This window comes from Epinephelus lanceolatus, chromosome 14 (assembly GCF_041903045.1).
Source record: "Epinephelus lanceolatus isolate andai-2023 chromosome 14, ASM4190304v1, whole genome shotgun sequence".
Classification (NCBI taxonomy): Eukaryota; Metazoa; Chordata; class Actinopteri; order Perciformes; family Serranidae; genus Epinephelus; species Epinephelus lanceolatus.
In genome coordinates this window covers 43,221,108-43,233,619 of record NC_135747.1, presented here as the reverse complement: position 1 = coordinate 43,233,619, position 12,512 = coordinate 43,221,108, and the positions used below count along the sequence as shown (strand labels likewise).

Below are 12,512 nucleotides of genomic sequence, written 5' to 3'. Positions count from 1 at the left end.
AGCGTCTGACGCTGAAAGTCACTGACCAAGTGCCAGATTTTGACGACTTAAGAGTGAGACAGCGTTGGTCTCTCAAAGGAAACACAGGGAACTACAGTCAACTTAAGATTTTAAGACAGCTCGGACACTAAATTTTTTTTTTTTTTTTAAGTTAAAACAACTAGTGAGTTTTTACAGTGCAGACAGACTGACAGACGCTGCTTTGGGTCGGTAGGATTTCGTTAGTTGTTGCAAACTCACATCACTGTCAGTGAATCTGTTTGCATCAGATCTTTGTATTGAACACTTGGTGCAACTGTTGCAAATGTTCATCGCTGACTGTGTGAATAAAGTGCTGCTGTGTGATGCTACGCCCTCAGTGTGGTAAAAAGAGGTATCTGTGTTTTTGAATCTTTTTGTTGAGACAAACGGATGAACTGAGGAGTATCTGGTAAATCTGGTAATGTTTCTGCACGGTCAGTCCTTTAGTGTGTGTGTGTGTGTGTGTGTGTGTGTGTGTGAACTCTTCACTTACTGTACTGAATTCACTCGTTGCTTCTTTTTTTCTCTGGATCTGATTTATAGCTTCGCTTCACAAAAACCCAACAACCCTAAAAATACCAGCCTGTGTGTGTGTGTGTGTGTGTGTGTGATGCCCTGATATAGAGCCGTGGGAACAGGCCACACTGAATGAAGGAGCTCCTTTAGAGCCTCCTCTGTAGCCGTGTTGTTGTGGACCAGTTGAGTCTGTGTGTGTCGCTGTGGGAAACTGGGAGCTGCCCAGTTAGGATGGAGGGAGCTGCTGAAGGGCACTAAGGCAGCAGCTGTTAGAGGAGACGACGGGGAGGAGACACTGTTGGTGACAGAGAAGCTCTCCTGTAGGTCTGCTTGTCTCAACGCTCCTCTCCTATCTCCTATCTCCTCTGTTCTTATCTCCTCCTATCTTTTCTTGCCTCCTCACCTATCCACTTGTTTCTCTCCTTTTCTCATATCTCCTTCAATCTCCTCTGCTCTCTACTTGTTTCCTTTCGTCTCTTACTATGTCCCCTATTTTCTCCTCATGACTCCTCTACTCTTGTCTTATCTCCTCATATCTCCTCTTGACTTTTTTCCTTTCCACTTGTGTCCTCTGACCTCCTGTCCTCTTTACTTATTTCCTCTCTTTGCTTTGTCACCTTTCCTCTTCTTGTATTCCTTCCAAGCTCCTCCTCTCCTCTTGCCTCCTCTCCTCTCTGTTGTTGAAGGAGGAGGTAAAGAACCCGCAGTAATAAATCCAGTATTTATTGTCTCACTCCCTCTGATTAAAACAGAGGAGGGATGAAGTGAAGGAGACGAGGGAGGAGGCAGAAACAGAAAGTAAGGAAGGAGTGGGAGGGAAGGAAACAGACAAGGAACGAAGAGAAGCAGGAGAAATGAAGGATGGGAGGATGATTGTACGGTTTCAGTGTGACAGACAGGAGGAGTGTGGCTGCTGCAGCAAAGTAATTACTGTTTACTTTGGACACACACACATACACACACGCAGCACTTATAGCCCATCACCAGGACTTGCTGTCTCAGCTCTGTTTGACAGAGTTCTGTTGTTAGACTCTGCCGGTGTGTTCAGCTGCTGTCTGACACACAGCTCAACACGAACCAGAGGAATTCATCAGGTCATCTTTTACAGTGTCCAGGTTTAACTTTAGTTTTCTTTCTCTGACAGTGAGATCTTTTCTGCAGACACCAGAGTGTCCATAAACACACCACGATGAGGTCTGAAGACGCTTCTGCTTCTCACACACAGCTGTCAATCATGAGGCCACACCCCCTTTAATTAAATCCAAACATCAGAAAAAAACATACACAAACATAGATCAGCATCATAAGAACTACCTAAAATGACAGAAACCTTTATTTTAGTTCAGCCGATGTCCCAACCTTTAGCATGAGAGGGTGGGGTTCGTGACCTGTACTGCAGCCAGCCACCAGGGGGAGATGGAGATGTTTTGGCTTCACTTTCGGGGAGCTGTCAGTCATCCATCTTTATATACATAAACAGGTGATTTTGGACCAAATAGAAACTCTTCCATAATTCTAAGAACCTCCCTTTTATTATGTCACAAGTCCTCAAAACAGTCGTAGTTCTTAGAACACCATTTTGAGGGACCTTTCAAGCTCCTATCTCTCTCCTAGTACAAGAGGAACCTTGAATGACAAAATTGTACACAAATGTATGTTTATGGGTCAAAGACAGCCAATGGATTTTTAAAAACCCATTAACCTGTTATCAACAGCTTTTGGGCGGCAGTAGCTCAGTCCATAGGGACTTGGGTTGGGAACCGGAGGGTCGCCTGTTCAAGTCCCCGTCCGGACCAAAATATGGAGCGTGGACTGGTGGTTAGAGAGGTGCCAGTTCACCTCCTGGGCACTGCCGAGGTGCCCCTGAGCAAGGCACCGAACCCCCCAACCACTTGGAGCGCCTGTCATGGGCAGCCCACTCTGACATCTCTCCACTTAGTGCATGTATAGGTCCAGTTTGTGTGTGTGTGTTCGGACCTGTGTGTAATTGACAAACAGAGTGAAAAATTGAATTTCCCCTCGGGGATTAATAAAGTATATAAAATTAAATAAAAAAAAAAAGACAAACGGACAGACGGTGAAGTTCAGGCTTTGCTGAGCACATATGTGATAGTAGAAATACAGCTGCTGGCCAGCGGTGTGAATGCAAAGTGACAAAGCCCTTGAAGGTTTGTAGTTTTGGGGGAGATCCCCAGTAAGCAGTTTCTCCTGGGGAGAACTGTTTCCCCCAAAACACCTAATGTTATAAATAAGCTATCTGTAGCACTTTCTCTGCAAAATTTTATTTGATTTAACCCAGTTTTCATCAGGTAAGAGGAGTCAGCTGAATCTGGATAACATGAGAGACTGCCTACAATTCTGCCACAGCCTCGGCACAATATATCACTGTGTCATCTGCATAAAAAATGAAAATTGGCACGAAAAACATTTGACCAAGACTATTAATGTAAATGGAAAATAACAGCGGACCTGGATTACATTTATTCAGCTGACACCTTTGTCCAAAGCGCATTTAACCCCATGGGTGTGACCCCAAAAAGTGCAGGAATCATGCAGGTACATCAGCTTCGACCTCAAGTGCTGCATTTAACTCAATATGATGTTCCGTTTGTCCTCATGGAGAGCTGAACTCTCTCCATGAGGACAAACGATGTTCCGTTTGTCCTCATGGAGAGAGTTCAGCTCTGTTGTCCCTACATCTCCCAGAATGCAACTGGACCACCGGCACAAAAGGGGTGCATGCACATAGACATTCGCTTCTTTGGGCTCCATCTGAGTGTGAAACCCTTTATGATTCTGTATGTATTTATTTGCAGCTGCAGTAAGCGACTTCTTTCACATCACACTTAATCATTTGATCAATTATTATTATGAAGTTTTTCATTGATTAAAACATGGCAACTTAACTGAACCCTGATATCTTGATATGAGAAGTTTGTATCAACATTGTTATATTGAAGGATGATAAATATTAAGGCACAGCTGGATGTTGAGCTAAAAAATGGACCTCATGACAGATTGATCACTTCCTGTGTTTGGCAGCAGATTTGTGTCTGTCGGAGGGATGAGGCTCGGTCCGAGGAGGAAGTCGAGTTCAGAGGCGACGTGAAGTGAATTTTCTTCCCATTTGGATTTTATCCTGTGAAGAAAAAAGCTTCATTTGTTGGCCTGCATTGAACCTTCGCCTGCGTGGAAACAGCAGATTGTTGTACAAGAGCGCAGCTGTGAGAGTTTTCACAACGCTCCTCTAATCCCCCAGCAGTCCCTGAACCTCACACACACACACACACACACACTCGCCCTATCCTCCAGTCTAAATGACAGACCTCGCTAACCACAGGGATCTAATTGTAGCGCTGCTCCTCAGTGTGTGTTTGTGTGTGTGTTTTGTGTGTTTCAATGTGTTTGTATGTGGGTGTGTGACAGTCTGCTCTCTAATCTTGTGTGTGTGTTGGCTAGCTGTCCCTCCCCAGAGAGGGATGGGGGGGCAACGACAAAACGGCTACCCAGGAATAGCACACTGTGCTCTGGGCAAAACTCCGGGGTCACCTGGGTGGAGACCTGGAGGAGAGGGAGGAGGAGGAGGTGAGGACAGAAGGGGAGGAGGAGAGAAGTAGAGCGTACAGAAGGGATCAGAGATAGGAGAGGAATGAAGGGACTGAGGGGTGATGAGGAAAGAGGGAAGGAAAAGAGAGATGATTAAAGTTATAGATTATTGATCAGATCATTGAGATCATGCTCCTGTGGAAATGGAAACATAACTGATAACTGATATTCAGAGGAAAACGTGATTTGATACAAACATTACGTCATACATTTGGTATCTATCAAGATATTTTAAAACACTTTATCATTTCATTGTGTCTTAAAAGACATACAGGGCTGCACACGACTCGACGACGATGCTAACGACAGATCAGAAATGACACTAGATATCAAACAAAAGCCAGCGACTGTGTCATATGAAGTTTCTCCTCCTCTGTGCAGCTGCATCATGTCTGCAGCTGTCTCTACCAAAGAGTAGCATGAAAGTCAAGAGCGCTCACCCTGCAGCAAAATCCGGGAGCCATAACAATCCCAGAAATACACTGCACGACAAACTGGCTAGCAAGAAAAACCCAAAAACAACTGCGCAACTTGAAGCGATCTCAGTCGACTGAGGGGTCTCTGACTGATGATTCCAATCACCAGCTTTCACGGAGCAGCCATAAGGAAATAGTTTTTATTTTTAGAAAGTATGCTTGCGTTTGCTCTCTCACAGACACCACTCTCATGTCCATGTGTCAAAAAGTACAGCCAGGAGCCAGTTAGCTTAGCTTAGCATAAAGAGTGAAAACAGGTTCTACCAGCAAGCCGGGCGTGATGACAGAGTGATGACAAGACATACTGCGGCAAAGAATACGTATTTTTTATTTATTTATTTTACTTTGGGACAGAGCTCAACTTTTTCTCTAACAGTTTTCTCCTGTATCTAGTCTTGATGCTAAGCTAAGTTACAGTGTTGGATGTTCATATTAAACGTGGCTTAATTTTCAAATAATGAGGTAAACATAATAAATTGATCCCTGTGAGCAACAGCTCTTTAGACCGTTCTGAATACTCTGTTTCCAACGAGACAAGTTGGCGTCAGCTCCTGACAGATGTCTTTAGACAGTCATCTGCTCCAGTAGCAAGTATTTACATTACATACACTGCTACATGTAGCTACATGCTAACGTCATGGAAACACGTAGTCTAGATCGTCGATATCAAATTCTCCCAGATTTCTGATCCTAGTCCAGCTGGAACTGAAAACAAGCTTGACTTCCAGGTAAATTACCCTAATCTTCCACACCTCCTCGGGCCCACAGAGCAGCACATCAGACACTTCTGCCAGCCGAGTGGCTAACGTCTGCTTTAGCCCTCCACTAACCTGAGTGGGATGAAATTATTTAATCGTGCAGCTCTTCAAAGCTTTCCAAGTGTTACCAGACTGAATGGATTTTCCAGTGTAACATCCCGTTGGGCCCAGTGGCATCACATGATGGATCCGGAGGTTGTAATTCCACGGTTTGGTCACTATGTCAGATTGGCTCGTTCCTAACGGCGAGGCAGAGACATCGAGAGTGCGGAAATGGAAGACCCAATATTGACAGAAGGTGAATACAGATGTGTCAGCACAGACAGGATGAGGAGAATAAAGTGCTTTTAAACATGTTCTAGTAGAAACTCAAAATACATGTATGAACCTGAACATGAGCAGAAAAGGCCTTTAAGCTCAGATTTGTCTTCTACATTATAAATCAGTGTTTATGTCCACACTAAGTTTTTATTTTTGATAAATCATGTGAAAGTGTGTGACATCATGTGCAGGATGAAAAACTGTTTGCTACTTGTTGTCAACACACAGAGAGGAATTCAACTGCTGCTGTGTGTCTTTGTCTCGGATCTGTTTTCAGCTTAAGCTGCTATTTATTTTCATAACTGTGTGTGTGTGTGTGTGTGTGTGTGTGTGTGTGTGTCTCTTTATCGCCGTCATTAATCACAGTAACACTCTCCATAAGTGTGTTGACTTGTTCTCGGTGTCGTTATATAAACAGTTCAGACACACACACTCAGTCTGACTCTCTGATAACCTCTCCCCTGAACTGCCTCGTCACGCTGCTTTTATTCTTTTCTTATGAATCATGTTTATGATTATTGTGATTTTTATTTTTAGACTGTGGGACAAACACTTTGTCTTCCTGCAAGAAGTCAAATTGACTCTTTGACCCTGTTATTGTCAGGAGTTTTTGAATAAAGCCTTTGTGTTTTATGTCATAAACATGTTCAACATTATTTTGTTTAGTTTGAGGCCTGCTTGGCTGCAAAATGTCAGAAATATACAGAATGACACAGTGAAGACAAAAGGTCAAAGATAAGATAAGAAGATAAGACAGTCTGAAGCCCTGACAGTGCTGGCTGCAGTGTCCTGAGTCACACAAGTTAAAGGGTTACATCACTGATTGTAAACCAGCTCTGTATCATCACAGTGTGGGCAGTATGTGTGAATGAACTGTGGTAAACTTCCCTCCATCTCACCTGCTCATCTTCAGCTCCAAACACATCATCTGGTGGATTTCCGCTGGCTCTAGAGCTGCTGCTTGAACTACAGATGGTATTTCCTCATGTGTGTACACCTGCCACCACCAGGGACACATGAGCCGCCCCTCCAAACTCAGACCAAATTCAGATCAATCAGTAAAACTAGGCAGCGCTGATCAACTTCCACAGAGATTGCAAGAGCTGCTATGAAGTCCCGTCTTTAATCCGTCTTTGGATTTTATCTGAGATCCAAACAACAGCAGCATCATGTTGCTGCAGTGTGAGATTTTAGACAGCATGCCGACATCATGGAAGCTAAAAAGGAGTGACGGGTGCAACATTTAACACAACATCGCCGGCCTCTAGTGTGACATATAACATACGTGTCGGCAGGGCTTTATAAACAATAAATATGACATAACATGGCAACAACAATCAAACACCGTCTCTATTATTAGCCGTCTGATCTCGTCCTTTTCAGCTGCTGTTAAAGGGATAGTGCACCCAAAAATGAAAATTCAGCCATTATCTACTCACCCTTTAAGTCTTCTTTGAGTTAGCTGCTAACTGCTATCAGCTGCTATTTAAATCTCCACCACCTGGGTCGCACACATAACACATCATCCAAACGTCACACCCGTCCTGCCGGTTGTCCCTTTTTATACGGACAGCGTTTTGGTGCTGATACCACCTTTAGAGATACAGCTGTACATGCTTTTATTTGATTTTTCTTGATTATTGCAGCAGCCTTTATTCCTGTCTGAATCCAAAAACCTGGCAATGACTACAGATCGTTCCGAAATCAGCCACTCAGCTTTTAAAGTTACAATGTGTAATTTACGTGGTTGTTTATTGGCAAATATCAACTATTGCTTTCATAAATACATATTTACTAAAGTGTAATGCAGTTCACATACAAATGGAAGCTTTCTCATTGGCTTAGAATGATTTCTCTATATATACACAGGCAGGGCGCGGTCTGCTGGAGGCTGCCTTCTTGCGTCGCCATATTTGAATACAGTGGTCGAAAGAGATACACGCGCTTCGCCTTTCGCGTTTACCTAGAAGTTGCCGTCACTGGAGACAGAGAAGGTGAAGCTCAATCCGGGGCGCTTCTGCTTGAACCTGCTTTGTACTTTTATGATTCTGTCGCACTTTAAATGGAGGAGCACACATATGTTTTGCCCCGTAAGAGGGAAACCACGCCACCAAATAAAAGAAAAAGATCAGATAAGCGAGGACAGGACAAAATGTGAGTGAATATCGGCGTTGCTTATTCCAGGTGGAAAAAACTCCTGTGGAAGAACACTCTGGAGACACATATATTATAATCGTACCAACCTATATTTGCCGCACTGTGCCGTGACTGTCACATAAAACATGTTATTTTAGCATTACTGTGCTAATGTTTGCTCGTGTTACCAAAACAATTAGAGATAAAACACTCCTAACATAACATTATATCTCACAGATAACCTATATCTCTGGTAAGCTATAACATATTGTAGCGCCCGCCAGTGTGGAAAGGATGACGCAGTTATTTGGCAAACCACCGTTTATTACTGAACAGTACAGGTTACTGTTGGCCGTAAGTACACCAAAACAACCAGCAAACAAGAACTTAGCTGTAACTCCAACTGTGCACTGCTGCTCTCTCCTCCAGCTCGCTCATACACACACCAGCACGCACACTCACACAGCTCTCATCCCCGTCACACTCGCACCCCGCCCCCCTACCTATACTCATTCAATCCCAAACATGCCATTAACTCACAGAACATTTACTGCAGGGTCGCTACAATATCGTAACATGGTTTAGATTCCTAAATAAATATTCACCTCATGGCTAGATAGACCTACTCCTGAAAAACTTGATAAACTCATGGATGATGCATCTCTGTCTGCGCAAGGCTTTTTGTCCTGCGAGGCCACCGTCACTTACCTGGCGGGAGGGGTGAGCGAGTGAGCGCGAGTGAGCCCTGCAATCTAGAATTTGACCACTGATGTCACTGTTACTCACCATTTATACACACTGAGGCTTCAACCAAAACCAAGAAGTACGATCACGTCACACTGGTTTCAGTCGCCTTACATCGGCTCCCTGTTTGTTTTAGGATTGACTTTAAAATCTTATTGGTTATTTTTAAGGCTCTTCATGGGCCCAGATTATATTTCAGACCTTTCATTATGAACCTCTGCGTAGTCTGAGATACTACTTCTGCAGCATAACAGCGTGATATTCCTGCTTTGAACTGGCAGTGTGAAAGGGGCTTGTGATATAAGATCGTTTGTTACCAGCCCGCCACCGTATTGGTTTTTTTTTTCATAGCTATTCTACCTCTTGAGTTAAATAAGATGTCACAGCCCTTTTCTTCTGTTTTCTCTGGTCATGTGGCACCAATTTCAGAAGTATTTGCACCTTTTTTACTGCACAAACAACTCATTTCATGGAAAGATCATCTCTCCAGCAGTGACATACTACTTTAAACTCCTCGGGAAATAAATGCACTCTGCAGATTCCATGTCAGTCTTCTGATTGTGGTATTTGTCATGAAGGAGCTCACATGTCAGTGGTGCTTGAGAAAATATCAGAGGATCACAGAAATATTAAGAACCATCAAGTGAAGATCATGAATATTGAAACATTCTGGGTCAATCTGAGGAGGAGTTTACATACTCTGGAACAAAGTGTTTTATGGAAGGTTGGAACGATGTCTGTGCTCAGCTCTCATTTCTGTCCCTGGCTTCTGAAAAAGCGCTTAAAATGTCTGAGAGTTAAGAAGTGTTCGATGCTTTAATGGGTCATGTCAGCAATTCTCATCTGGTTCACTGAAGACAGCTGGACTTTGTCTCTGTAACTGCTGCATTCCTGATTCTGTCCACTCGTTATATTTTAATGACGTTCTCCAGCTGTGATCAGTCACAAACACGCTTTATTGTCATCTTTGAATTTTTAATACAGCTTTTTAAAATGTGCCAAAAAGATTTAGAAAGGCTCCAAGAACGTTTCTCATTTCAGGACAGTCTGTCCTCAGTGTCCTCAGTGTCCTCAGGCTGTTGTGACCCTTTGCTTCCTTATTTTGGTTGCTTGTGATGATGCTGATTCATGAGGTGAAGAATTATAAAGTGTATTGCAGACTGCTGGCCACTAGATGGAGCTGAGATGTTACACTCTGTCCTGGAGCTGCAGAAGAATTAACCAGTTTCCTTTTGTTCTTCTCCTCAGATGGACCAGGTGTCAGACGAGGAGGTGGAGGTCAGGGAGGAAGAGGAGGAGGAAGAGGAGGACAGTGATAAGGAGGACCAGGACCTGGATAAGATGTTTGGAGCGTGGCTGGGAGAGCTGGACAAACTCACACAGGTACACAAAGTAAGGGAGGTCCAGAGGTGATCTGCATGTTTCATATCAGATCTATACATCCCAGAATTTCATCTGCTGTGATGCAGAAGTTATAATAATGTGTCCATGCAGAGTCTGGATGACGGTCGCCCCGAGCAACCCCCCCAACAGAAAGCTCCCCTCAGACAAGAGACCAACATAGCCAACTTCTCCTACAGATTCTCCATCTACAACATCAACGGTCAGACGCTTCTCTTCATTTTCCTCTCCTGCTGTGTTACAGTCTTTCTTTTCTCCCCGTCTCACGTGCTGGTGTCTCTGTGTCCGCAGAGGCGCTGAATCAGGGGGAGAACGTGGACCTGGACGCTCTCATGGCAGATCTCTGCTCCATCGAACAGGAACTCAGCACCATCAACACCAAACCAAACAGTATGGGTGGCATGGCTCGCCTGGGCCTGACTGACACCAAGGTACACACACGTCTGTGCAAAATCATCTAATAGATAATAGATCTTTATTGTTCACAAGGTTTTTACCAGGAGCCAAATCATCTGCAGGGGTCTCTTCCTCTCCAGAAAAAGTTTCAAATGAAAAATTCAGTGTTTTTCTGATGCTGTTTGGCTTGTCACAAAGAGACTGCTCACACAGCTCCTGCAAACGTGTGCTCACCTTCATCTCTGATAACTTCAGATCCAGACATTCAGGAGGTTTTCACAGGGAGCTGAATTATCTGCAGAGGTCTCCTCTTCTCCAGAACAAACAGACTCACTGACTTACACCAGTAAAAACATTAATAAAGCAGCTTCATGTTAAAAATCATTGTTTCTCCGATGCTGTTCAGCACAGCAGGGACCAGAGCTCACCTGCCCACTGATGCTCAGCCCGTGTCTCTGTTTACTTAAAATCCAGATGTCCAGTGACTAAAATCTAAGTCACTAAAAAGAGTGTACTGTAAAAATGTTGCTTATAACTGGTTAAAAAGTAGTTTCATGACAGCTTCTGGCAGCCAACCACAACCCCGACACAAAAAGGATATGACACCACTGGCAGGTGATGGCGACCAAGTGAAACGGACAGTTTCCTGGATTAAAAACACAAATTTCTTTGAGTTTAAAGAATGTTGGACACGTTTGGGAAAATGACAAAATAATGACAAATATATAGGTCTTGTTGTTTTTAGACATTTTAATGCTTCAATTTTACATATTATATCTTAAAAGAGTTTTTCTTCTGTTTATCTCTCCTAAAATGTCCGACCTTGATGAAACTGACCTTTATCTGTCCAAAGTTTGTTACTATTGTTATACTGTTCCTCTACAGAGGAGGGTGATGTCTGCTCCCTTCCCTAAAATCTGAGATTCAGACTAGATCAGTTACTTCACTAATACAAAAGCCAATCCCCGTCTCCTATTGGACAAACATATCGACAGGAGGACAGATTGCGACACAACACCTGCAAAGAAACCCAGAACCTCCGGTGCAGAGCAGACCGTCACCACAGAGAACCAAGTTAGCATTAGCATAGTGAAAGTGTTGAGGGTAGGGTTAGGGGGCTTAGGGGGCTTCCACTGTCTACAAACTGCCAGTTAGCTCCCAGCTAACAAGCTAACAGACAACCTCAACAAATCAAAGATGCTAACTGCACTCACTATCCTGATACGTCTGCTAGTCGCCAGGTTTGGTGCACAACAGACTCCAGCTCCTAGGTGTTTGAACTATAGTGGGAAACCACGTTGACTAAAATATACTCTAAAACATGTCTGGCAGGGGACTTTAAGGTTGGCTCTTGTTCTCAGAGTTTGAGTTTTGGCTCTCATCACGTCCCTGTGTCTCCAGGTCCGTCAGAAGCCTCCAGCAGGGCGCAGCAGCAGGCAGCAGCCAGCAGGAAGCAGCAGTGGTGGCGGTGGCGGTAGCAGCAGTAACAGTGTTAGCGGGGGAGGAGGCAGCAGCGGGGCGAGCAGCAGCAGCAGCAGCACCAGAGCGTCACCTGCTGGCACTATCAGAGCTCCTACCGGGCATCATGGGAGACCGGCGTTGGCTTCTAACTTCAGTCTTGATGACATCACTGCCCAGCTGGAGAAGGTGTGTGGGAATTTATTTTATTATGAATCTGCACATGTACTGTTTAACATGGTGCTTTAATATCCTTCAAAACTGCAAACTTTAGCTTTATAACATAAGAAACATAAATACTCTGATATCTGTAAAGACGGGACTGTTTATCCTTCATGCCGCTCTATTAGAGGGAGATAAACATTTCAAACTTTCAGCAAACCGATCGTTGCCTCCTCGCGCTCATGAAGGTCTTGGGACATTCAAGCACTAAGGGACAGAGACACAGTGGACTCTCTTGATGCTGTAACAGAAATAGGTCAGAGAGAACTGGAGGCAGAGCTTCGTGCTGACGCTCAGCAAACACAGAATCTTTTATTCGAAATGTTTCCTCTAAACAGTGGTCAGTGTTTTTACTGCAGCGTTTTAGATACTACTGTGGTTCTGCCTCCACGCCAGCAACAGCTGTGACTGGAGACAGTTTTGGTGGTCAAAGGTCAAAGGTACTGAATCTTGCATC

At 44.0% G+C, this 12,512-nt stretch overlaps 1 protein-coding gene across 4 annotated transcripts in view; it reads left to right on the top strand.

The window, feature by feature from the left end:
• The window catches only part of raph1a (Ras association (RalGDS/AF-6) and pleckstrin homology domains 1a), a 94,284-nt gene that overhangs the window by 43,906 nt on the left and 37,866 nt on the right, over positions 1-12,512 (top strand). For 2 of the 4 annotated variants that reach the window (XM_033617427.2, XM_033617425.2), the window contains exons 3-6: positions 9,827-9,970; positions 10,073-10,181; positions 10,271-10,410; positions 11,777-12,022. In XM_033617427.2, coding sequence (XP_033473318.2) covers positions 9,827-9,970; positions 10,073-10,181; positions 10,271-10,410; positions 11,777-12,022 — 639 coding nt within the window. The remainder of the gene's footprint in view (positions 1-9,826; positions 9,971-10,072; positions 10,182-10,270; positions 10,411-11,776; positions 12,023-12,512) is intronic. The other 2 variants (XM_033617428.2, XM_033617426.2) reach the window with 1 other exon arrangement.